The sequence below is a fragment of the Esox lucius genome, chromosome 11 (genome assembly GCF_011004845.1).
Source record: "Esox lucius isolate fEsoLuc1 chromosome 11, fEsoLuc1.pri, whole genome shotgun sequence".
In the NCBI taxonomy this organism is placed as follows: Eukaryota; Metazoa; Chordata; class Actinopteri; order Esociformes; family Esocidae; genus Esox; species Esox lucius.
In genome coordinates, this window is record NC_047579.1 from 36766280 (window position 1) to 36793905 (window position 27626).

At 42.4% G+C, this 27626-nt stretch overlaps 2 protein-coding genes across 14 annotated transcripts in view; both read left to right on the plus strand.

Moving 5' to 3' along the window:
• Positions 1 to 27626, plus strand: part of LOC105010094 (sp110 nuclear body protein) — a 60328-nt gene that overhangs the window by 9604 nt on the left and 23098 nt on the right. For 9 of the 13 annotated variants that reach the window (XM_029123262.2, XM_029123260.2, XM_029123261.2 and 6 more), the window contains one exon: positions 781 to 975. In XM_029123262.2, the coding sequence (XP_028979095.2) occupies positions 781 to 975 (195 nt within the window). Of the gene's footprint in view, positions 1 to 780; positions 976 to 1402; positions 1607 to 4196; positions 4337 to 4433; positions 4497 to 4990; positions 5119 to 5856; positions 5975 to 12416; positions 12492 to 13005; positions 13238 to 13533; positions 13651 to 27626 lie in introns of those variants that run through there. The other 4 variants (XM_029123270.2, XM_029123271.2, XM_034295210.1 and 1 more) reach the window with 4 other exon arrangements.
• LOC106024530 (membrane-spanning 4-domains subfamily A member 4A-like) lies at positions 20426 to 23841 on the plus strand. The gene is made up of 7 exons (XM_013135923.4): positions 20426 to 20677; positions 20764 to 20874; positions 21191 to 21247; positions 21508 to 21642; positions 22251 to 22367; positions 22540 to 22632; positions 23315 to 23841. Exons 1-7 carry the CDS (start codon positions 20516 to 20518, stop codon positions 23408 to 23410), a joined length of 771 nt encoding a protein of 256 aa, XP_012991377.2. The 5' UTR covers positions 20426 to 20515; the 3' UTR covers positions 23411 to 23841.

A 27626-nucleotide genomic window follows, 5' to 3' on the forward strand; every position in this document is an offset into this window, starting at 1 on the left:
TTTGGCCTGTGTGTAACCTCATATCTATACCCTAGTGAAACAGGAAGTTATGGCTTACCACTTAAGTATGCCTAATCACTCAAGTGAACCTAAAAACATGAAATGTGAATTGGAAGATACTTCAGTTAGATTTTACTCCTAATAATTTCTAGGGTTTCCAAAAATCGTAGCAAATGTTTTGGAGAAGATATTTTGTTTCATTTGTTTCACATGTATTTTTTTCAGTCATTTTACCTGAATTAAAGGTTTGATTTTTGTGAATATTTTGAATGAAAGACCAAGAGGATTGTTTTCACTGCCCATTTTGCTCATTTTTACCATGGTACCAATATTAGTTGAGAGCACTGTACCATTCCACATGTGGACATATCCTATCTGTGGCTGAATTCCAATAGGAATGATGCGTGACTTTGCAAGCCAGCTAAATGTGACATGTAGCCCTGGTGTGGTCCGTAAACCAGGAGTTTCCTAACACCACTTGTTAGCTTTACTGTAACTAAAACTCAAGGAAAGGCCTTAAATGTAAAGTCATGACTATTGGTGGAAAACTTTAGAGAGGGCTCTATGCAGAACCATTAGATGATAAAATTGTTCTTTGTAGAACCATATGCATTCTGTTCTTGGAATAACCATTCATCTAAAGTTTAAGGTTGGACCACATGCAAAGAGTTCTGCTAGGCACCAGAAAGTTTTCCTCTAACCTTTTCAACTTTTTTAGTTTTCATCTAACTCAGTGTAACAGCCTGTAACTGTAATATTGTTGTCCTTGTTACACTCTAGATTCAATCCCAGGGTCGCCCGATTTTCCATTCTATGATTCAGCTGAAGAAGAGGAGGCTCAGAAGGAGCAAGAAACAGGCAATAGAAAGAGGAAAATGTCAAAGGGAAATGAGAGGGATGAGGAAGGTGAGCAGCCCAGCACATCCACCCAGTCCACGCCGATTAAGATGAAGAAAGTCCAGAAGCCTGTCTTCTGTGAGTGCCAGGGTAGAGCCAGAACATTCTATTGACAAGTAGCTCAAAAGTTTTTTGGGTTAGCAGTGTGGATTGTTGATCTGCTAGTTAATAGGCCAGTTATATGTAACAAAAAAAAATAAAAATAAGAAAAATGTTACAAAACAGGGGCAGTCATGTATTTTTATATTTCCTTTGAGATAACTTCTGATGTGATTGTTCAAAACACCAATTAGTGGAGGAAATTATTATTATAGAGCTGCCTTTGCATTGGATTTAATCAGCCTATATAACTTATCTGAGTAACACTGATCAGTTCATGTCAACCCTAACTCTAACTAGTCCAATTGGTTTCCCTCCAAACAATTAGCAATGTCAGCCAGAGGTATGTACACTCTTTCTGACAGCTCTTAATAGACTTTTTTGTTTGTCCTTCAATTTCTCTCAGATTCAGAACATAAGGATCACGAAGAGGATGATGAAGAAGTGGAAGTTGAACAGGAAAGGGAGGAAGGAGAAAGAGGAGAGCAGACAACTCCTGCTGGAGGAGGAACCAGTCCAGGAGGGAGTCAGGTTGTTCCGCAAAAGACTGTCTTCCAAGTCACCTGTGGGGTCATTGACGGGATGTTACACAAGGACCGCTTTGCATCAGGTATGTAATTACAAAAATACACCTCTAATAAGTCATCAAGACACTATAGGGCTATATGACATTGACATTCAATGTAACCACCCCATATTCACAGTGACCATAACCTTTATTGAGTGGAATAAACTGATTTAACACTAGGCACAACACCTATGAGACTTACAATACACTAACTGACACGACATGAACACAGTGACTGAAACCATCAAGAATGTACCAGTATAACGCAGTATAACAGGATGCTGCATCACACACAGCCATCGCATAGCCCAAATCAATGTCCTCACCAAATAATAAGAACAAACACACAACAACCAGTCACATTTACTCTTATGACCAAGAAGCAAGCAAAAATGCCGGGAGGAACAACACAAACAGGATTCAGGTTTCCCCAGAGATTACAGCCAAGCTGCTGAACCTAAACGCACATGTATGCCACCACGCACATTCAAAGGCACATCGGGTAGGCCACTGAAACTGAACATGCTTCACACCAGCAGCAACCATCTAAAACAAGCAATAATAATAAATATCTATAACCAAGTCCAGCACCAGGATTAAGATGTCTGTTTATCGATCACCTCCTGCTGTCTTAAATTCAGTCTTAAATACAACTGGATACAAAAACACTAAGCCCTTTTAAGACCCATCATGGCGCCGGTCCTGATAGTAATCTAACAAACTTACCAAAGCTGCTTATTGTTTGAAGACAAATTGCATCATCCTTTCTTTTTTTGAAAAAGACAAAATTTACCAACAAATCTATTTATTCTCCTCCATCTGCCATTTGGCCAAAAGTAAAAATCTAAATCTAAATCACTACAGCTAAAAATCGAAAGTTTCAAACAACCGGAGATAATGCTAGGTCAGGTTCGCAAGTTTTCTGCAGTTAACTAACTGCCACTCCTATCAGCAATACAAAGTGCTGACGTAAGCTTAGGCCAGCTTGAAGTCTCCAGTGTGTCAAAAAATACGCCCTACACGGAAAACTCTAAATCTGATTGGTTAATTAATATGACAATCAACAACATGCGTCTGTAGCAAAGGGGATTCACTCAAAATTCTGAAGGCCTCCAGTTTACCCGGAGACAGCACAGGTGAAAAATATTATTGGATAAAAGCTTTCATTTATGAGCTGCAGGAGAAGGAACTGAGGGAGAGAGTAGAATTGAAATTACGTTAATAGACTGATGGGAATGAACTTTGTAAAATACAAATAGCGTTAATGAAAACATACTAAATAATAAAATATAATTTTCTGATTCTGACAATTTTAGGCAAGCAGATAAGGCCTTGCTGGCCCTGACACCCCACCACGGCTCCTTTGTGATGCTTTGCCAGGCCTTTACTGCAGCTGTCTTCAGTTGTTGTTTTTCTTGGGTCTTTCTGCCTTAAGTTTTGCATGCTCGATCAGGTAGAGATTAGGTGATTGACTCTGCCATTGCACTCCTTTGCCTTAAAAAACTCTTGGGTTGTTTCGCAGTATGTTTTGGGTCATTGTCCATATGTAAAGTGAAGCGCTGTCCTATTAATTTCAATGCATTTTGAATCTGAGCAGATAATATATCCCTTTACATTTCAGAATTGATCCGGCTGCTTCTGTCTTCTGTCACATCTTCAATATACAATAGTTACCCAGTGCCAATGGAAGCCATGCCTGGGCTTGCCATCACACTGCCTCCACCGTGTTTTACACATGATGTGGTATGCTTCAGATCGTGAGCCGTTCCAAGCCTTCTCCATACTTTTTTCTTTCAAAATTACTTTTGGTACCTTGAGAAAGAGGGGACTACATAATAAAGAACTGTAATTCCAAAACCCTTCCTCCAATTTGGATGTGAATACCCTCAAATTAAAACAGAGAGACTACACTTCTAGCCCATATTCGTTATTTACCTGTAACTTGAATATATTTTGGCAAACAGCCAAAATTACAAAACTCTCCATGTCCAATTATTTCCGGACCTAATTGTGTGTATATAAGTATTGCCCAAAATGTTTACAATTATAATAGTACCCTATTATAATAATACACTTATAATAATACCCTAAAATACTAACAGTCCCCAGTAGTTAAAATTAGCCATACTGTTTTTACGACATTTCTTTAAAAAGTCAGCAGAAACATACATTTTATAAAAACAAAATATTTCTTTAAATATTTCTATATTTCTTTCACCAATAGCTGGAAACAGAAGTTCCTAGTATTAATTTACCTTTATCCCCAAAATGCATTGCAAACCAACACTCATTGATTGCGCTAGTGGGACATTGCCCTCTTACAGATTTCAATAGTGGTTCTTTCAGCCATAACCCAATTTCAGTACATTTTTTATCTCCAGTCCTTTGGTACACCCAACTGGACGGACCTTTGTTGTAGCCAGGTACAATAACACCTTAGTCACTTGTCCACTAATCATCAAGCCCTCTTGGAGATGAATCAGGTGAGTTCATCCAGGGCTTAAACAAATACATGTCCTGTATTTGGGACCTCAGGTACAGGAGTTGAGAGACACTGATCCAATGTCACTCCTGTCAGAAGTAGGTCTATATTAGATTGACACTTGGGTCCATACCTTTTCTGTTTTCCCAGGGACATGTGGGAAAAGTATCCGTACAGAGCTGAGCTGGATGACCCCAATGGAGTTTTTGATGGAGGGGTCAGTCATGGCAGAGACCTCCTGGAAGAAAGACATCCTGTGTGATGGGAATCCTCTCAGTGTCCTCATCAAGGTACAGAGGGATAAAGATAAACTCTTTAATAACCTTTCTTTACTATGTTTCCCATTTTTACATGATTTTACATTTAAATGGTTGTTTCTCCTTTCAGAATAAGGATTTGATAATGCACCCTCTCTTGTGCGACTGCAAGTTGTGCAAAACCGGAGACTTGGTATGAAGCCCCCTTGACCCTCTGGGACTTGGTTGATCCAATTACCCATTAGCCAATCAGAGTAATCCTTTATTTTAAGAGTCCCAATTTCTATATGTAGAATTTCTATAGACAGTAATACTATCAACAAGCATTCAACATAATGTCTGTTTATAAGCAACTACTTGCTAAAGTTAGGGTTAGGTTTTGAATACTGTTTAGGGTGGAGGTTCAGGTTAGGATTAGGATAAATGTTAAGATTTGTGTTACCGTTATTTGATAGTTAAAATATTACTGATAGTCAGTACATAATCTATTATAGCTTCATTTAAAATCATACAATTTAAGTTTTTGAAAAATAAGGCATAATCAATTAATAAATTGTATTTTATTAAGGTCTTTTTACATCAGCAGCTTTCAAGTGCTTGTACAGATAACCAACCTAAAACTACAATAGTAGATGTTTGTTTGCTAACCAAGTTCTTCTGAAATTCTTCTCTACTCTTTCTTCACAGCAAGACCAGATTAAGGATGATGACTGCTTCATCTGTAGAAGCCAAGGAAACTTGATATGCTGTGAGGAATGTCCACGCTCTTTCCATCAGGGATGTCACTTACCTAATTTAAATAATGCAATGCTGCGGTGAGTTCTGTTGTAGCCAAAGCAAATACATTTCTTTATTGACAGTCAGAAACCGTCATCCAGATGGATTTTAAACAGTACTGTCACCTGATAAACAACTATAAATCACTGCCATAGCAAGTAAATGTTTTCGTTATAGAGAAGGGTGTTGCTGTTTGAGATGGCTACTAACAAATATACTGCACAGTTGTAATGTATATAAATAAAGGTCTATGTAGCTCACCTGCTATAGCATGATGCTTACCAGTACGGAAAAGTATGGAAACGCATGCAGTACGAGAATTTGATAAATTACTTAAATGTAAATTCAGGTGTTGAAGTTGTTGAAGTATTTTGTACCTTGATACGATTAACTATTCTTTACAGTATTTTGTCCATGGGCATTTATTCTAACACAAAACACACATGAATAGCATCCAGGGGTTTAATCAAGGAAACCGGCACACAGACCTGGACATCAGTCTCCTTGCTGGGCAGTTAGGCTGCGTGACCCTCCCTTTTGTCAAATGAAACACACAAACAGCACAGTTAGTACCGCCAGACTGACCTCCCGTCACCTGTCTGGGAGTCCCTATTTGTCTGATGAGCCCTGCTAGTACTACTATCAGGGGTGCATTTGGAAACCCAGTTCTTCTCTTATGGGGGACCTTCCACAGGTGTTGGCGCGAGGCTGATGTTCAGGACGGTGCACCACACTAGATATTGTTTGACCATCACTTTGTGTTTGTATCAATACAGGAAGGATCTTCACTGGGTGTGCACGTTCTGTATACTGAGAAACAGTCAATCATGGCGTCAGCCCAGTAAGAAAACTTACCAGGAGGTTCTGAACTACCGAACCTCTGAACATCTTCTGGTGAGAAAAGTTATTAACTAATAGCATCGGACCAAATGCCAATCAATTTATCATCATATTGTATCTGTCTGTCTACACGTCCGTCCATTACATACAGTGAGGGATTTTTTTTTTTTATCCACAGCTGATTTTGTACGTTTGCCCAAATGAGCGGTCTATAATTTTAAACAAAAAAATCCAGAAAGACACATGTCAAAATTTTATAAAATGATTTGCATTTTAATGGGTGAAATAAGTATTTGATCCCCTCTCAATCAGAAAGATTTCTGTCTCCCTGGTGTCTTTTATACAGGTAACAAGCTGAGATTAGGAGCACGAGTGTGCTCCTAATCTCAGCTTGTTACCTGTATAAAAGACACCTGTCCACAGAAGCAATCAATCAATCAGATTCCAAACTCTACACCATGGCTAAGACCAAAGAGCTGTCCAAGGATGTCAGGGAAAAGATTGTAGACCTACACAAGGCTGGAATGGGCTACAAAACCATCGCCAAGCAGTTTGGTGAGAAGGTCACAACAGTTGGTGTGATTATTCACAAATGGAAGAAACACAAAAGAACTGTCAATCTCCCTCGGTCTGGGCCTCCAAGCAAGATCTCACCTCGTGGAATTGCAATGATCATGAGAACGGTGAGGAATCAGCCCAGAACTACACGAGAGGATCTTGTCAATGATCTCAAGGCAGCTAGGACCATAGTCACCAAGAAAACAATTGGTAACACACTACGCTGTGAAAGACTGAAATCCTGCAGTGCCCGCAAGGTCCCACTCCTCAAGAAAGCACATGTACAGGCCCGTCTGAAGTTTGCCAATGAACATCTGAATGATTCAGAGGAGAACTGGGTGAAAGTGTTGTGGTTAGATTTGACGAAAATGTAGCTCTTTGGCATGAACTCAACTTGCAGTGTTTGGAGGAGGAATGCTGCATATGACCCCAAGAACACCATCCCCACCATCAAACATGGAGGTGGAAACATAATGCTTTGGGGGTGTTTTTCTGCTAAGGGGACAAGACAACATCAAAGGGACGAATCTTGGGGGAGAACCTCCCCCAAATCTTGGGGGAGAACCTCTTTCTCTCAGCCAGGGCAATGAAAATGGGTCATGGACGGGTATTCCAGCATGATAATGACCCAAAACACACAGCCAAGGCAACAAAGGAGTGGCTCAAGAAGAAGCACATTAAGGTACAGGAGTCAATCAATCAATCAAATGTATTTATAAAGCCCTTTTTACAACAGCAGTTGTCACAAAGTGCTTTACAGAGACACCCAGCCTTAAACCCCAAGGAGCAAACAGTATTGTTGAATTTCAGTGGGTAGGAAAAACTCCCTAAGAAGGCAGAATTTTAGGAAGAAACCTAGAGAGGACCCAGGCTCAGAGGGGTAACCAGTCCTCTTCTGGCTGTGCCGGGTGAGATATTATGAGTCCAATTAGAATAATAAATACATTTCTCTGGGCTAAATCCAGAGTCTATTTGATTCTAGACTAGGTCAAAAGTATGACCAGGTGGACAAGGACAGGGACAGCAACGGGCCCCCCAAACCAGGTACTCCGCAGGTGTGGACCAGGACCTCATCTCCTCCTAAAATGTAAAACTGGAGGAGACTGAGAAAAGTTAGAAAGTGCATTCCTCATATCCCCCAGCACAAAAATATAGCAGCGTAACACCTTGGAATTGAGACGGGGGGTCCGGTGACACTGTGGCCCTATCCGGGGGAGGCCCCGGACAGGGCCCAACAGGCAGGAAATCAATCCACCCACATTGCCAGGCATCAACCAAAGGGACACCCCACCAACCGCAACCCCCCTGAATGAGGGCCGAGTATTGCCAGCAGCATACAGCCTGATTGCACAAGTGTGCAACAGAGTCAACAACAAGCCAGTGACTCTTCCCCTGAAAAGCACTGGAGGGAGGGCATCCCAGTGGCAATGAGAGCCCACCTGGCAAGACAGCAAGAGTGGACAGTATCAAGCCTACTGGTCACCTTCACACCCCCGGGCCAGGCTACACCTAATTATAAACCGTGCTGTAGAGATGAGTTTTTAGTAGACACTTGAAAGTTTGCACTGAGTTTGAATTTCTAACCTTAATTGGCAGATCATTCCACAGTAGTGGAGCTCTATGAGAAAAGGCCCTGCCGCCAGCTGTTTGTTTAGAAAATCTAGGTACAATTAAAAGGCCTGCATCTTGTGATCGTAGGTTATGTGTAGGTATTATTGGCTGGATCATTTCAGCAAGGTAAGTAGGAGCAAGTCCATGTATTGATTTATAGGTTAAGAGTAAAACCTTAAAATCAGCCCTAACCCTAACAGGCAGCCAGTGTAAGGACGCTTGGACAGGAGTAATGTGTTCAAATCTTTTTGTTCTAGTTAGGATTCTAGCAGCCGTGTGCAGCACTAATTGAAGTTTATTTATTAATTTGTCTGGATAACCAGAGAGAAGAGCATTGCAGTAATCTAGTCTAGAAGTAACGAAAGCATGGATTAATTTTTCTGCAACAGTTTTTGATAGAAAGTTTCAAATTTTTTGCAATGTTTCAAAGATGAAAATAAGCAACTCTTGAGACATATTTTATATGTTCTTCAAAGGAGAGGTCAGGGTCAAGGGTAACGCCAAGGTTTTTTACAGTTTTTTGGGATACGACCATGCAGCCATCGAGGTTCACAGTGAGATCTGCTAACAACAATATTTGTTTCTTGGGTCCTAAAACGAGCATTTCTGTTTTCCTTGAGTTTAAGAGCAAGAAATTCTCTGTCATCCACTTCCTAATATCTGAAACGCATGCTTCCAAAGTAGCTAATTTAGGGGCTTCTCCATGCTTCATTGAAATATATAACTGTGTGTCATCAGCGTAACAGTGAAAGTTTACATTGTGATTTCGGGTTACAACGCCCAGAGGGAGCATATATAGTGAGAACAATAATTGGCCCAGAACCGAGCCTTGAGGAACACCAAAACATACCTTTGACTTGTCAGAGGATATGCCATCCACAGTAACAAACTGATATCTTTCAGATAAATAAGATTTAAACCAGGCTAGAACATGTCCACGTAGCCCAATATTGGTTTCCAGTCTCTCTAAGAGAAGGGAGTGATCAATAGTGTCAAAAGCAGCACTAAGATCAAAAAGCAACAGGACGGAGGCGGAACCTTTGTCCGAGGCCATTAGAAGGTCATTTGTTACCTTCACGAGTGCAATCTCAGTACTATGATGGGATGTGAAACCGGACTGGAGTATTTCATAAATGTTGTTTGTCTTTAGGAAGGCATTCAGTTGTTGGAAAACACATTTTTCAAAGATTTTTGAGAGGAACGGGAGGTTCGATCCAGATTTGATTTTTTTAGAAGAGGCATAATTTTCGCTATTTTTTGTGAGTTTGGTACACATCCGGAGTAAAGGGAGCAATTTATTATGTTCAGCATTGGCTGACCTAGCAAAGGAAATAGCTACTTAAGTAATTTTGTTGGAATCGGGGTCTAGCTGAGAGTTTGTGGGTTTAGAAGTCATTACAAATTTAGTAAATGTGTCGAGCGATACGGTATCAAAAAATGCAAGTGTCCCCATTGACACCTGGTCAGGGAGGTTCGGGACATTTTTAGGACAATTGAGATTTTGAGGACCATAACTATTTAAGGAGTGGCCTAGCCAGTCTCCAGACTTTAATCCCATAAAAATTATGTGGAGGGAGCTTAAGGTTCAAGTTGCCAAATGTCAGCCTCGAAACCTTAATGACTTGGAGAAGATCTGCAAAGAGGAGTGGGACAAAATCCCTCCTGAGATGTGTGCAAACCTGTTGGCCAACTACAAGAAACATCTGATATTTTTCCACCAAGTACTAAGTCATGTTTTGTAGAGGGGTCGAATACTTATTTCACTCATTAAAATGCAAATAAATTGATAACATTTATAACATGTGTTTTTCTGGATTTTTTTGTTGTTATTTCTGTCTCTTGCTGTTCAAATAAACCCATCCATCCATCATCTTCCGCTTATCCGGGGCCGGGTCGCGGGGGCAGTAGTCTAAGCAGGGATGCCCAGACTTCCCTCTCCCCAGACACTTCCTCCAGCTCTTCCGGGGGGACACCGAGGCGTTCCCAGGCCAGCCAGGAGACATAGTCCCTCCAGCGTGTCCTAGGTCTTCCCCGGGGTCTCCTCCCGGTGGGACGGGACCGGAACACCTTCCCAGGAAGGCGTTCCGGAGGCATCCGAAACAGATGCCCAAGCCACTTTAGCTGACCCCTCTCGATGTGGAGGAACAGCGGCTCTACTCTGAGCTCCTCCCGGGTGACCGAGCTTCTCACCCTATCTCTAAGGGATCGCCCAGCCACCCTGCGGAGAAAGCTAATTTCGGCCGCCTGTATCCGGGATCTTGTCCTTTCGGTCATGACCCAAAGCTCATGACCATATGTGAGAGTAGGAACGTAGATTGACCGGTAAATCGAGAGCTTCGCCTTGCAGCTCAGCTCTTTCTTCACCACGACAGACCGATACATCGACCGCATTACTGCAGAAGCTGCACCGATCTGTCTGTCAATCGCCCGTTCCATCCTTCCCTCACTCGTGAACAAGACCCCTAGATACTTAAACTCCTCCGCTTGAGGCAGGCACTCTCCGCCAACCTGAAGTGGGCAAGCCACCCTTTTCCGTCTGAGGACCATGGCCTCGGATTTGAAGGTACTGATTTTCATCCCCACCGCTTCACACTCGGCTGCATACCATCCCAGTGCATGCTGAAGGTCCTGGCTTGAAGGGGCCAACACGACAACATCATCCGCAAAGAGCAGAGGCGAAATCGTGTGGTCCCCAAACCTGACACCCTCCGGCCCCTGGCTGCGCCTTAAAAATTACGAACAAAACACACGTGGATTGGTTGGGCAAACTCCCATGAACCCTCCAACACCCCGTAGAGGGTATAGAGCTGGTCCAGTGTTCCACAGCCCGGACGAAAACCACACTGTTCCTCCTGAATCCGAGGTTCTACTATCGGCTGTATTCTCCTCTCCAGAACCCTGGCATAGACTTTCCCGGGGAGGCTGAGAAGTGTGATCCCCTATAGTTGGAACACACCCTCCGGTCCCCCTTCTTAAAAAGAGGGACCACCACCCCGGTCTGCCATCCCAGAGGCACTGTCCCCGACCGCCACGCGATGTTGCACAGGCGTGTCAACCAAGAAAGCCCAACAACATCCAGAGTTTCTTGACCACCTCTGTGACTTCAGCCCGGGTGATGGACGAGTCCACCTCTGAGCCCTCATCCTCTGCTTCCTCAATGGAAGACAAGACGGAGGGATTGAGGAGATCCTCGAAGTACTCCTTCCACCGCCCGACGACATCCCCAGTTGAGGTCAACAGCTGTCCACCTCTACTGTAAACAGCGTTGGTAGGGCACTGTTTCCCTCTCCTGAGGCGCCGGATGGTTTGCCATAATCTCTTCGAGGCCAGCCGATATTCCTTCTCCATGGCCTCACCGAACTCCTCCCAGGCCCGATTTTTTGCCTCCACAACCACCAGGGCTGCAGTCCGCTTGGCCTGTCGGTACCCGTCAGCTGCCTCAGGAGTCCCACAAGCCAACCAGGCCTGATAGGACTCCTTCTTCAGCTTGACGGCATCCCTTACTTCCGGTGTCCACCACCGGGTTTGGGGATTGCCGCCTCGACAGGCACCGGAGACCTTACGGCCACAGCTCCGAGCGGCCGCCTGGACAATGGCGGTGGAGAACATGGTCCACTCGGACTCAATATCTCCAGCCTCCCTCAGGTGGTGATCAGTTGACAGCTCCGCCCCTCTCTTCACCCGAGTGTCCAAGACATACGGCCGCAGGTCAGATGAAACGACAACAAAGTCAATCATCGACCTGCGGCCTAGGGTGTCCTGGTGCCACGTGCACTGATGGACACCCTTATGCTTGAACATGGTGTTCGTTATGGACGAACTGTGACTAGCACAGAAGTCCAATAACTGAACACCGCTCGGGTTCAGATCAGGGGGGCCGTTCCTACCAATCACGCCCCTCCAGATGTCACTGTCGTTTCCCACGTGGGCGTTGAAGTCCCCCAGTAGAACGATAGAGTCCCCAGTCGGAGCACTTTCCAGCACCCCTGCCAGAGACTCCAAGAAGGTCGGGTACTCTGCACTGCCGTTCGGCCCGTAGGCACAAACAACAGCGACCCGTAGGCGCAGGGAATCGACCCTCTCGTTCACCGGGGTAAACTCCAACACATGGCGGCAGAGCTGGGGAACTATAAGCAAACCCACAACAGCCCGCTGCCTCTCACCAAATAAACCTACCATTAAAATTATAGACTGATCATTTCTTTGTCATTGGGCAAGCGTACAAAATCAGCAGAGGATCAAATACATTTTTCCCTCATTGTCTGTAACATTAAATTATTGTACTGAATGAAATGTAAGCCAGTTTGGGGTGTGTGTTGACTGACAGGAATGCCAGTACCTCCTGCTGTGTCTGTACCACACAGACGAAGACCAAATCTTTGTGAAAAATCCTTGCATCAAAGTAAGTTTAGTTAATTCTGTCTCTCTCATTCCCACTCTATCTCTTTTTTCACTTTCTGTATTCCTCTGTCTCTCTCATCATCTCCCTTTCACATTCTTTCATTTTCACCCTCTTTCTTTTTCTCTCTCTCTTTCCTCTATGCATGCTTATAGTTTCTGCATGTGTGTGCAGAGGAATCACTCCACATTCACTTTAAGACAGTCCAGCTAGCAATAACGTCCTCAGAAAGCTTCATTACTGTCTGGGATTTAGGTTTTACCGAAGGCTTAATGGAAATGGGAAAGAAATCCTAGTCTTTTATTTATCAAATGCACTGAATAACATACAATACTGTAGCACCATTTTGAAAAATGAAAGTCTTGTGACATGGTGTTACGAACCCTGTAGCTCTAGCAGTCTAGGGTGGATGGTACAGAGACCCGTAATATTAGCCAAAAAGGGGAAGAAATTAAAACAAAACAGAAATAAAACAAAACCCAGATCTGTTTTACACTATTTGTTTGCCCCTGGGCTGGAGTCACAGGCTCTATTTGGCAGGTGGCTCTTCCCGTGCCAGGTGGTCTTCCCCGGGCCAGGTGGACCTCCCCAAGCCAGGTGGTTTTCCCCGGGCAAGATGGTTCTGTCCGGGCCAAGTGGTCCTCCACGGGCCAGGTGGTCCTGTCCGGGCCAGATGGTTCTCCCCGGGCCAGGTGGTCCTGTCCGGGCCAGCTGGTTCTCCCCGGGCCAGGTGGTTCTCCCAAAGCCAGGTGTTTCTGCCCGGGCCACATGGTTCTCCCTGAGCCACCGATTACCCTTTATTCAGACTCAGGTCAACCACTACCTCCTAGGTTTGGTGTGTGGGTTCCAGGCCACCTGCCGGTTGAGACATTACTATGGGACATGGACTCATAACCTGATCAGTGTCATCCATGATTAGCCTCACTAATGAAGTCAAATAGGGATATACATTGTGTGTGTGTGTTGTGTGTGTGTGCGTGTATGTGTGGGCATGTCTGTCAAAATTAACCTGTTCTGTATTTCCGTCCGTGTGTTTCACTGCCAGGTGAGAAACTATTCCAGCGTGATAGAGACTCCAATGTGGCTGGATGAGGTGGCGGCGAAGCTGCAGAACAGTCAGTACCAGACGGTGAAGGCCTTCGTGGCCGACGTGTTGCTCATCTTCACCGCCTTCAAAAGGGTGAGGTTGAAATGTTGCTCCCTTTCATTTCTGGAATTTGAGCTAAAACCTGATGCACACTTTGAAGGACAGTTGGATTCATGCAGGACAATCCTGATGGCCCTCCAACACCACTTACAGCTGCATCTGACTAGGAGCAGACCTGTTAAAACTCAGCGACAGGCCAGTTTAGTACTGGTGTTACTACAGGTGTTGCTACTGGTGTTACTACTGGTGTTACTACTAGTGTTACTACAGTACACCGCGTGCACAATTATTAGCCTTTCAAAAATATTCAGTGACCAAAATAGCCACCTTTCTTTTCAATAACTGCCATGAGCCTTCCATCCATGCAGTCTGTCAGTTTCTAGATCTGTTCACAATCAACTTTCGCTGAAGCAGGAACCACAGCCTCCCAAATGCTATTCCAAGAGGTGTATTGTCTTCCTTGACTGTAAATCTCACATTCGAGAAGGGTCCACAAATTCTCAGTAGGATTTAAGTCAGTTCAGGAAGGGGGCCAGGTCATTATTGCTAGCCAAGCAGTGAAGTACTTGGATACATGTGATGGAGCATTGTCCTGCATAAAGAACATGGCCTTCTTGAATGCTGAGGACATCTTCCTGTACCACTGCTTGAAGAAAGTACTACTGGTAGTTTGTTTCACTTGCTTACCAGAGGACCAGGATATACTGCAGATAGAATGTATGAAAATTTTTTTTACAAAGTACTAATACCATTAGATTATAATTTGAAGACAAAAACGTGCAGTGCCCTCTTTATATTAAGATGGCACGCTTCATTGGAGTTCAACCCCTCCCTGGAAGAAACCATATGTTGCTCAATTCCGAATGACACTGGCTGAATCTCAAATCGCATACTAGCCATAGTATGCCAGAAAATGTGCATGTCCCAAACCAAAGTAAGCTGGAAATAGTAAGGCACAAGTGCTCAGATGGTCTACTGTTTCTGTATCCATTCATGCTTTTTGGGTGCCATAGACCACAACCCCTTGCACAGTGAAAGAGGAGGGGTTTGCAACTTTTCCCTTGTCTCTTCATTTTACAACAAAGTAAGTTATAATCATCTATAATACAGCTCCGGAAAAAATTAAGAGACCACGGCACCTTTTTCTATCCTTTCCAAAAAATTTGAAAAGAAAGGTTTTGAGTGATTAACAGAAGGGTTAAAATTAAGCGACCACTGCAAATTGAACGTTTCTGTTCACCTGCGGACTCCTAAAAAAACTTCCAAATGATATTTTTTATATCTGTAAATGGACCCCCCCAAGGCCATTTTGGGCCGACACACTGTCATTAAAAATTGCCCAATTGAGCAGGAAACATCCCCACCTGGCAACACTGTCCACACCTGCTCTGGTATATTCTAATTATTCTACTGTGGAGTGAATTTGGTAGTTGGCAACCATACTTGTAGGTTCATTAATGCCACCAACTGGACTGGAGTGTGGACCAGAGATAGGGAAGGCCTAAATCCTCCCCATTAATCCAGCCTTCCAGAGGAAACGTAAGACAAATTGAAAAACGATACATACCTAACTGTTTGGCAAAAAATTTTCCCCTAACTGTACCAGCAGTCCTCCCCTCTCCCTCTCATAATTTTGCACTGAAACATAACATGTATCAGTATCTCCCCAGTATCGTGTTTACCTAACAATGTCCTGGTGGTATTGAGCCTCGTTTGTCCCATTTCCTCCCCTCCTGCCCCCACCTTACCTTTCTCACTTTTTCATAGTCACTGGTAAACCTATGTAATCAAGCTGAAGCCCACCTTCCTCCTCATTGCCTTCCACCTCCAGGTGGTACAGAGAGAAACATCACAACAATCCCCATACATCTGAACCTGAAAAGACACTGCAGAATGTCACACAATATGTCCTGTCTGCTTGGAGACACACGACTCCAAACTGCTGAGGGCTGCCTTGCAGTTGGAACATATGACCACCCTATCTTGCCTCACCTCCTCCACCCATTCCTATCTTGCCTCACCTCCTCCACCCATTCCTATCTGGCCTCACCTCCTCCACCCATTCCTATCTGGCCTCACCTCCTCCACCCATTCCTATCTGGCCTCACCTCCTCCACCCATTCCTATCTGGCCTCACCTCCTCCACCCATTCCTGTCTTACCTCACCTAGTCCCACGTGACCCCTAATCTCACTTTGTCCCACGTGACCCCTAATCTCACTTTGTCCCACGTGACCCATAACCTCACTTTGTCCCACGTGACCCATAACCTCACTTTGTCCCACGTGACCCATAACCTCACTTTGTCCCACGTGACCCATAACCTCACTTTGTCCCACGTGACCCCTAATCTCACTTTGTCCCACGTGACCCCTAATCTCACTTTGTCCCACGTGACCCATAACCTCACTTTGTCCCACGTGACCCATAACCTCACTTTGTCCCACGTGACCCATAACCTCACTTAGTCCCACGTGACCCCTAATCTCACTTTGTCCCACGTGACCCATAACCTCACTTGGTCCCACGTGACTCCTAATCTCACTTTGTCCCACGTGACCCATAACCTCACTTAGTCCCACGTGACCTCTAACCTCACTTTGTCCCACGTGACTCCTAATCTCACTTTGTCCCACGTGACCCATAACCTCACTTTGTCCCACGTGACCCATAACCTCACTTAGTCCCACGTGACCCATAACCTCACCTAGTCCCACGTGACCCATAACCTCACTTAGTCCCACGTGACCTCTAACCTCACTTTGTCCCACGTGACCCCTAATCTCACTTAGTTCCAAGTGAGCCTAATCTCACTTTGTCCCACGTGACCCATAACCTCACTTAGTCCCACGTGACCTCTAACCTCACTTTGTCCCAAGTGACCCCTAATCTCACTTAGTTCCAAGTGACCCCTAATCTCACTTTGTCCCACGTGACCCCTAATCTCACTTTGTCCCACGTGACTTCTAACCTCCCAGAGTTCACAAAATGTATGCACTTCTCACATGCACACAAAGAAAAAACAATACGAAAGACAGAACATTAGTCTTTGCCCTTAATGAAGGGCATTCATGTTTTGAAGTCTGAACATTTAAGTAAAACAAAAATGTTTCCAATACAGTTTAATACAATAAAAACTTTCTAATGAATTATTCTAATGCATATTTCAATGGAGTATTAATATTGCATTAAGCAAATCATTTGTGGTAATGTTACTTATACCTTGACTTTGATTGTTTTTCTAATAATCAAATGTTTTTTTGCTTTGAAGGATAATGCAGAGACTTTGAAGAATAATGCAGAGACTTTGAAGGATATTGCGAAGACTTTGATGGATAATGCAGAGACGGCTGAAAGATTGAAGGATGTATTTAAAGGAGAGTTCAAGAAAGCGTTCAGCCTCTAACTAAACTATCCACCTTCATACAACATCCAGTAGAGCCTTTGTAAAGGGGTTACTTGTGTTTCAATTAAATTTATAACTAAAAGAAAGATAAGATGTTCTCCTAAGTGGGGTAGTGGCAGGTAGAAATACTGAAAAGGTTCTGAAAAACATTTTTAACATCAAATATATTTCAAATATTTAAGATAGTGTAAAATTGGCATTACAAGTAATATTGTCCTACTGAGAGAGGTTGGAGGTGGATTAAAAAACTATTAAAATTACTTTAAATTCTTTAAATTATCAGAAAATATAAATGTCAGTTTTAGGTGTGAAACTAGGCATCACTGAAACATTTTCCTCCTGGGGGTGGGCTGAATGAAAGATAAAATAAGGATTTGTTATACACAGTAGAGAATACTTAAAGGAATTAGTGGAAAGCTGCTAATAGCCCTATATTGTGCATCACATACTATATAATGGACAGAAACAAATCCCACCCCCCAACATTTCCCAATGCCCCTCAATAAAAGCTGTCTAGAACCGTGTCTGCTAGAGATGCCATTGTGTGGAATAATATCGAGCTAGTAGCTAGCAGTACCTAATATGCCAAGAAGATGTTTGAAATAAATCTGCCTTGGGGGAGACACTCTGCACGTTTATCAAGGTATCTGCTGCTAGAAACATCACCAAAAGACACCACCTTGACTACACACAAATAGACGAAACACCTTGATTGACTTAATTTGGAACGTTCAACGTCGTCACGAGGTGAGGGGTCGACAAGGGAGGAACAGGGATGATAGCCTTTTTAGGGGGATATGAGGCAGGAGGGTCATGTTTGGCTTTTCTATTCAACTTTCATTTGTTTTCCCGTCATGTGTCCGTTTCATTGTTTCATTGTGATAAATGTTAATATATTTTTGTATGTGAGATTTTAGGTAAGTTTGGGGTGACATCTGTGTTTTTGTTATACAACCTGCGACTCCTCTCATTGGAATGTTGAATAAACCTTGTGGAATTATTGTTCCAACACATTTCCTGTGTTCTGCTTGATTTACCTATAAGGTTATCTGAGGATTTTGTTACTTAGCTAAAATAAATGCCTGTGTTTCTGAAACTAAAGGAATCAAGACCTATGTCATTGTACTAACACATTAGTAAGAATTCTAGAAAAGGATCTAACTCAGTGTTCTGGCCAAGCCTAACTAATACTCACTTGTGTCTATAGTAGAAACTAATTAAAGTCAGGTAGCATTTCTAGGGCTGCCAGACAGAATGTAAATCCTTGGTGACCAGAACATGATAACATCCGCTAGCTGTTGCTGGGTACTGTTGGTATATCAGCTTCCTCAAAGTCCCTCAGACTTGAGCCAGGTATAATCAACTGTTATGAGGGATAGGACAGTTTCTCCTGAGGGTCAGTTTGAGTGTAGGGCTGGGTCGTAACTCCAACAATGAGGCCTGTTTATTAAAACTCAGTGTCAATAGTCGGGTGCCACTGGTTTCAAAGTAAATAAGAACCAACCAATGGGCCGTGGGGCAGAACAGGACCTCAGTGGTGCTCTTGTCCGAACGACCGCTCGTTCTCGGCCCTCTCCGTACTCAGCATCTGTAGGGGTCCCGCGCTGGAGCCAGGAAGGCGTTGCATTCCCCAGTCGCGGGCATTCCCTGCGACCTACAAATCAGGTCGCTGCACCCATAGCGACTGTCAAAAGATATATATATTGGGGGGGGAGCTATCCACCAGTCACTTGCCCTCTCTCCCGAGTGTTGTATTGATAAATTGTACTGTTGTAGAGGAGAGTGAACAATCACTAGCTACTAGGCTAGGGGTGCAACAGTACGTTAAAGTCACGGTTCGGTACGTACAGGAAATGTTAAGACAGGGATCAGTACGATTTTGGTACAGTGGAAAAAGATACACAAAACATAACATTTCTTTTAATTTATTATGAAGTTACACATTTTGCCCATTGCCACTGTAGCTAAAGCTGCACTATGTAGGATTTTTTCAGTAAAAAAACAATTACAGCATTTTGCAAATACTCACTGGTGAGAAAGTGGTTCCACACCAGTGCGACAGGGAATGAATTTCTGAATAATAATATGAAAAATAGAATTACCTTTTCTTAAATGAGCGCTAACTCAGAGTTCAATGTTATAGTTAGATACCTATTGTGTTGATGGTGAAGTACTGAGTCCATGTATTTAGACAGTAGGAAAATGCAAGATGTGCTGATACAGAGCTAGACTAATCAAAGGAACAAGCCTAGACTGACTGAGACTGATAGACATTTTTCTCAAAGGTCAGCTGTTTTGTAAAATGTGGTCACACCTTCTTGCCTATAAAAAAGTTATTCTGGGCTCCACCTTAGAGACATTTCACTGGCAACCCTGTGGCTATGTTTTCTCTCTCCTTGCAAGTTTAATAAAACCTTTATTGTGCTAAGAGACTTTTGCTTCTGTACCTACTTAAAGAGTTCTATTTGGTGGAATTTCCATCACCAATGGCTAATTCCACCAGTTTGATCTATGAGAAAAACAGGCATCTAGCCAAATTCTGCATGTATTACAACAGCATGGTTCTGTAGTAAGAGTCCAGGTTCTAAACTGGCCTGCCTGCAGTCCAGACCTGTCACCCATTGAAAACATTTGGCCCATGACAAAGGAGACCCTGAACTGTTGAGCAGCTGAAATCCTATATCAAGCAAGAATGGGAAAAGATATTCACTTTCAAAACTACAGCAAATTGTCTCCTCAGTTCTTAAATGCTTACAGAGTATTGGTAAAAGAAGAGATGGTACAACCCAGTAGTAACCCAGTAGTCCCAATTTATTTATTTTTTAAATGTGATGCTGTCATCAAATTCAAAATGGGAATGTATTTTTCCCAACAATATAAATATAATATAAATATAATTTCACCTGTTGTCTTGTTTAGCGCACCTGGTCCTCATTCTAATCATTCCCCCCAGTATATATGTTCCCCTCTGCTTCCCCTGTCTTTGTGTGTTATTGTCTCACTGTTTGTGAGCACAAGTCAGTGCTTCCGCTTCTAAACGACTACACGTCTCCTGCTCCTCATTTTCACCTCAGCCCTGACAATATGTTGTCTTTGTACTATTTTCATTTAAATATTAGGATAAATGATTTGGACATCTTTGCATTCTGTCTTCATATGCATTTTACACAGCATCCCAACTTGGAAACTGGGTTGTAGAAAATTACTCAAATATAACAAATGCTGACTAACAAAATTATTCCAAACAGTCCCAGCCTTGGTAAAACCATTGCCTATAACAAGAATACATTATTATGGAGAAGGAAACAAAACTACAATATTCAGTGGAGAGAGGTTAAAGTCTAAGTTGTGGGTGTCACATTTCATATCCATAAGTCAACAGGTAAATTATTATCCCGGAAGAACATAAAGCGTGAGGCTCAACAGTACACCTGTCAGATCAACTGTGCTTCAAACACCCCTTCCTCCTCTGAAGATGTCCGGCTCTGTAACAACCACCTCTAACGGGGTAGTGGTCGTCACCCATGTGTACCCCATGGGGAACAGGGAGGGGGTCTCTTCTACCCCTCACTCTCTTGGACCCAGGCTCTCCTCAGTGCTGGAGAGATTCCGTGTGGGGCATCCAGCAGCTCTGGGGGTGAGAATTCTATTGAAATAAACATTCAAATATGAACAGGAGTGGAGGAATATGAAGACATAATTTCCTTTGTTTTTCTCCTACAGACCGTACAGATCATGACTGGTTTGACTATGCTGTTGTTAGGAATCGTGATGTCAGTTCTTTCAGATAGTATCGGAGTGTTTAGTGGAGTATTTGTCTGGGGATCTATCATTGTAAGTGAGAAATTTAATTTCCTGTCCATTTGGATAAAACAAAGCATCCTCATTTATTAAACCATGTCACAGTTACGAATCATTTCACAGTTATGCATTTTCTCTCTTATTTACATTTTATTTTAGACTATATTATGCATTGCCTGATGACTTGTCCTAACTAATAACTTGTATCTATGTATGTATTCAGGTACACATATGCACTTAATATTCAGGTTGTAACTACACAGATTTAATTAAAACAATTGATTGAACTATTGTCAACAGGAAGGTATGTCAAGTATGGACAAACAATCTCTTCCTTGTTCCTTCTTAGTTTGTCATTGCTGGCTCTCTCACTGTTGCTGCTGACAACCACTTGAACAAATGTCTGGTTAGTATCAACTCTTTTGATTCCCCAAAAAAGTTTGGGATTCTAGAAATTCAAGAAATGTAATCTTCTTTATTGTCCAGCTTGTTTCGTAAAAACAAAAAAACAAGCAGTGCTGGGAGGCAATTGGCATAAGTTGTGTATGGATCTTTTAAAGACATGAATACAATTATACAGTGAATGACAACACAGATAATTATATCTGACCTTATCAACCAATGGCCTCTTTAATGTCACATTTTTGCCCTCTGTCTGTCAATCAGGTGAAAGGCTCCCTGGGAATGAACGTTGTTGCTGCTGTCACTGCTGGGACTGGCCTGGTCATTCATTCACTAGATGCTGCAGGGGTCATGTTCTATTGTTACAACGCAGACTACACTTCATGTGAAATGTATTGGGTACCTGACAAGTTCATATTATTTTCTTAGTCTCTCTCTTGGTTTGGGGATTTTTTAAAATTAATAATACATACTCATTAAGTGCTGTTTAATTTGTTTGTTATCGGTGTTGTAACATATGTAGCCAGCATGTGACATTGTGAATGTGAGGGTTAAAGTTTGGCTTAAAAATGTAATTTTGAGATCACTGCAACATAGAATGGGTTCTATGGCCCTTGTAAATCTGTCACCTGGCATGTACAGACGAACAGCACAGTGATATTTATAAAAAGACTCTTAACTGTTCTAAACTCTGTACATCTCCCTATATCTAGATGCCACTATAAATCTGTAAATGTGTACACCAACTGTATATTACTCTAAATGAATGTATAGGATATACTCATGTCGCTTCGTCTTATATACTCATCACTTGACCTATTGTACATAAATGTATGTTGACAAGAAAAAAACACTAAAAAACATTCCAGTATCTGTAAATGTACTCAGTGAATGTAGGCGATTCAGATTATGCAATAGGGAAATTGTAGTCATTTTGACTTTTACTCTTGAAGCGCGTGACAGCAACTTTCATTTCACTGCTGTTCGTTGTTCCTCCCTGTCTGTAGACCAGGTCCCAGGGAGTGTCTGGTGTTTTGGCTGTTTTCTCACTACTGGAGTTCGTAGTGTCCCTCTGTGTCTCAGGGTTTGCCTGCAGAGCCGTCTGCGAGGGTTCAGACCCTGAGGTGAGTCCGTGGAGACGACAGCAGTGTATTCTGACACTGTATGAGGACTTCACAGACACAAAAAAATCTATCTGAATTTAATATAAACCAGTTTTTCTTAAATCAATTGACCCTGTACATTTTTAAAGCAAATAAATGAAATTGTCTTAAATTAGACATGTCTGTCTTATAGCCAGTCTTCATAGTTGGGAATCACATTCCGGTACCTCGCGACAGCTTAATGACTTCAAGTTATGAACCTTTCCCTCTGCAAAACAACTATGAGGTATGACGTATTTGGTGGTTGAATTGGACGGGTGACAACTGAAATAATGCAGGTTGCCAGGGGTGTAAAAAGTACAAAGTAGAAGGGCTCGGCTGTGTTCACCAGTTTTGGGAAGTTCCTAAAGAAGGGTTAAATGACCATGTAAACAGAGTTCATAACTCATCAGTGTCCTTAATTGATAATTTACACTCTCCCTTTTTATTTAATTGATCCCTAGTTAGTTTTGAACTCCCTTTACCTGGTTATTTAGATCTTAATTAGATACTTCCCAAAAGTGGTGAACACAGCCAAACCCAGTTGAGTACTTTTACTTTGTACTTTTCACACCCCTGCAGGTTGCTCAATATAAAGACAAATATCTTACCAGTGTGCTGGTAAAATCATTACTGACTTCAAACATTTGTTTAAACAAATTATTCGTCACCATCTGAAACTGTATATAGTGAAAACACCCAACTCATAAATCAGTTAATATACTGTGTACCAAAGTTAGTGTCCTGTTTAATGCAAATGGCACCCTATTCACTATATAGTGCACTTATTTTGACCAGTTTATTACGTAGGCGATATGGTGCCGATTCTGGTTAAAAGCAGTGCACAATCCTAATCTGCATAATCAATAGTGTGTCAATTGTGACGTGGTCATAGTCCAAAGTCATACATGTTCTATGTTTCTCTACAGACTGTGAACTACCCAAAGGAACCTGAGGGAGAGAGTACCGCTAGAGGATTTCAACAGTGCAACCTGCCACCTGAATACACTGCTGTCGTCCCTTGAAAAACCGACCTCAGTGAATACCTGGCTATTTTTGTTGTGGAATTGTATGTCTCTGATGCAGTTAAATTAATCTAGTTTTATGTTTCTGCTGCAGTGAAATCGGGTTTTAATCTAGGTTTATGTTTCTGCTGCAGTGAAATAGGGTTTTAATTTAGCTTTATGTTTCTGCTGCAGTGAATTAGAGTTTTAATCAAGGTTTATGTTTCTGCTGCAGTGAAATAGGATTTTAATCTAGGTTTATGTTTCTGTTGCAGTGAAATGGGGTTTTGATCTATGTTTATAACTCCAGAAAATGGTTAGCATCACATTCAAGATCAGAATAATTTGGGTTATACTGTTATCATACTTCAATGCATTCCTTTACTGTGAATGTTTTGGCATTCCAAAGATAAATTATTATCTTTTCAAAAGATAAATTAAGATTAAGAGACTGCCATCGTTTGTTTTGTTTCTTTTTCCTTTTCGCCTCTCTTTTATGCAAACACTAACTCGCACCCTCACAAGTTACGTTCACTAATATGACCACAAAGTATAAAGCATGCTCATATAGTGGCTCAAAATACACACAAATATTTTCTAAAGTTGAAATGACCATTTCAAACATAGTTACAGAATCACATACAGCCACGTAACAAGCTAATGTTTTCCCATTAGCGTAGAATAGAAATTCTTAACGAAAAGGAAACTAAGTCAAAGGTAAAGAAATGTACTTTAGTTAAAACATATAGAAACTTACAAGCAAAGCTTCCTGAGACGCAATCAGTGTAGAACATAGAGCTAGTTGACCACATTTTCCTCACATATGATCTTTATAATTGAGAGCACCTACAAGATAACTGGGTTGAGCCAGAAACAAATAACAAATGCCCTACATGATGTTTACAATGATCATTTGTATTACCTTATCTCTAATGTCAGCAGAAGAATCAGATTTACCTTCAGATCACAGTTGGACCAATGATAGGCTCACTGGTGGAGGCCAATGGTAAAGGAAGGGTGCCCTCATTAGGGAACGGTCTTTTATCCATGTAAACTGGGAGCTTCCACATCTCAGGCAGTTGAATACTCACACAAACAACATGTCAATTCTTGACTTGAGAAATGTGAACAATATTCAGCGGACGGTTTGAGAATTTACTTGACATGTTCCATCTCTGAATATGCTGAATGTGAGGAAGTATGGAACATTACCTACAGGGTATTTAGGATAAACAATTTACACCAAACCACACTGAACTAAATGGATGGTATTTGCAGGCCCAGTGACTGTGAAGTAGTGGGGCATGCCGTACATCCCCCGTGTCAGCTCTTCGAGTGGTGTCAGCTCTACGGGTGGTGTCAGCTCTACGGGTGGTGTCAGCTCTACGGGTGGTGTCAGCTCTTCGAGTGGTGTCAGCTCTACGGGTGGTGTCAGCTCTACGGGTGGTGTCAGCTCTACAGGTGGAGGTGGGAGAGTGGTAATCTCAGATTAGGAGGGGGTAACTGTAATTCAATTATTAATCAATAACAATTCATCTGCATTATTAATCATACCATAACAAACAAGGTGCTACAGGCGTTCTGGGAACACAGTGTAGGAAATAACATGAGCTTTGTGTGGGTGGTTTGTCTAATCAAACAATCAAATATACTTGTAAAGCCCTTGTTACATCAGCAGTTGTCACAAAGTGTTTTTACAAAACACCCAGCCTAAAACCCCAAGGAGCAAACAACAACAGTGTTGAAGCACAGTGGCTAGAAAACACTCCCTAAAAGGGGTCGAAATGGAGGAAGAAACCTAGAAAGGAACCACCCTCGGAGGGGTGACCAGTCCTCTTCTGGCTGTGCCGGGTGAACATTTTAAGAGTACAAATTATAGTAATTAATTATTGCGGCTTCAATGAGGCTTCATATCCAGAGTCTATAAAACCTAATCCTAGTCAGTAGCATGACCAGATGGGCAAGGACAGGGACAACCCGGGTGGGGGTCAGCAGAGTGCCAGATGGAATCGACAGTTTTTGTCTTGATCTGCAACACAACCAGGAGGACCTTGGACCAGGGCAGCAACAAGTCTTTAGAGCCTGGTACTCCAGAGCTGTGGGCCAAGGCCTCATGTCCTCCTAAGTTTAAATGGAACAGGAGACAGGGAAACATTTACAAGGATTTTCAATGGAGAAGAATACTGAACCTACTCCTCTGGCACATGAATATACCAGCAAATAACCTTGGGGCTAAGACAGGGGTTTCCGGTGATACTGTGATAAGGGGGAGGACCCGGACAGGGTCCAACAGGCAGGAAATCAGTCCACTCACATTGCCAAGCATCAACCAAAGCATTGCCAAACACCAACCAACCACAACCACCCTGAATGAGGGCAGAGTATTGCCAACAGAGTTCACTCCAGGTATACACAAACACTCTGTTCTGCCTCAGGAACCATGGATTCCAAAAAAGCACTGGGAAGAAAAACGGATGTAACAGCGGATTGCCTGCTATTCAATATTTTTTTATGCTATGACAGAGTCTGAGCCCTCTAAATCTTGGAAAACCGCTAACTCACTTAAACGTGGTAACTCCTCGATAACCCTACCAAAGCAAATTATATCAGATGCTGGGATCATCAGTGACCAATCTGAAATATGTGATACCCTTAATAAGCACTTCATCTTTCTTTATGAAAGAAAAAATTGCCAATATAATCCTGACTGGGCTATTTCCTCAGCCCCTCGGCTATCTGGGGAAGTGGAAAACAATAAGCCTGTTTGTAATTTCCAAAAATTCACAAAAAGTGAGGTCTTATAAACTTAATCTCAGATAGACTCTCAGGAATTGGTAGGCACTGACAATCTGGATCCATACTTGCTCATGGGTGCCGTTCCTGTCATTGCTAATACAGTGACGCATATCTTCATTCAAACACTAGTTGTAGAAAAGATTGCTAAAGCTTTGAAACAGTTTGAACAGTCCACAAGGGAGGTGATAGTAGTGAATTGGATAATTACCAGCTCATCCCTAATCTTGCCTGTATGGCAGAAAATCTAGATTAATTGGTGAATAAGGAACTCCAATAATTTCTAATGAGTTACAATTCTCTTTCCAGCATTCAATCTGGTTTCAGACCTAAACACAGTACCACTAGAGCCACAGTATGTGTTGTAAATGATATTAGTAATGCCTTAGACAATAACAAGTGCTGTGTTGCCATGTTTGTGGATTTGACTAAAGCCTTTGACACTGTGGATCATGCGATACTTTTGAATAAGGCTGCCTGTTGATGGTTTCAGAACTATCTTAAGGAAAGAAGTCAGGCTTCTTTCAGAAAACTTTTGACCTCTGTCATTGCCAACAAAGGGTATATAACAAAGTATTGAGATGAACTTTTGTTATTGACCAAATACTTATTTTCCACCCGAATTTACCAATAAATTCATTTAAAATCCTACAATGTGATTTTCTGGATTTTCTTTTCTCATTTTGTCTCTCATAGTTGAAGTGTATCTATGATGAAAATTATAGACCTCTCTCATCTTTTTAAGTAGGAGAACTTGCACAATTGGTGGCTGACTAAGTACAATTTTATTGTTTTGGAGGGGGCGCCGCTGAGGCCGGGTCAGGGAGGGCGCCGCTGAGGCCGGGTCAGGAGAGGGTGGCGGGGCGGTCGGGTCAGGAGGGGACGGCGGCGGCTGCCCAGTCCTCGGCGGGCGGCGTCAGCCAGTCCTCGAGCCACTACCACTGCCAGGGATGGAGCTGAGCTTTCTCTCCCATGGGTGTGAACCTTAGTCTCCCCCTTTGGTGCTAAAATCTTCTGCTCCCCGATTTCCCAACAAAAAGATAGAGGCAGATAATATTATTATAATTAGCCTTTTAGGGTTGTTATGAGGCTACAACAAAACATACCTGTAGTTACAAAACTTCACTGTTAGCTGCTGTTGGACCTGGATCCTAACTGTATTGTGTGGGTGGTGATGTATATCTTGGGGGGTTAGGTGGACCAGTCTGAGTCAAAAGGTCCAGGGCCATTTTCCATTCCCAGTCTGTCCCTGTTAGGTTGTATCAGCTGGTACCATAGTTGTTACAAATTCATATTTTTATAGATGTTTGTAAAAGTAAAAACAACCCTGTAATATGGGCTTGAATTTTCAGGCACGATAAAATCTTTATGATAGAATACCATCTGCGTTTTAAATATATAGCTAATATATAGGTTATATACGTTTTACTATTTCCACTTTCAT

What these genes read in the sequence shown, in the direction of transcription:
- LOC106024530 (XM_013135923.4), top strand. Translation starts at nt 20,516, where the DNA reads ATGTCCGGCTCTGTAACAACCACCTCTAACGGGGTAGTGGTCGTCACC. An exon ending in ACCACTTGAACAAATGTCTG is followed by an intron (nt 21,248 to 21,507) that starts GTTAGTATCAAC and finishes TCTGTCAATCAG; the next exon opens with GTGAAAGGCTCCCTGGGAAT. An exon ending in CTTCATGTGAAATGTATTGG is followed by an intron (nt 21,643 to 22,250) that starts GTACCTGACAAG and finishes CCCTGTCTGTAG; the next exon opens with ACCAGGTCCCAGGGAGTGTC.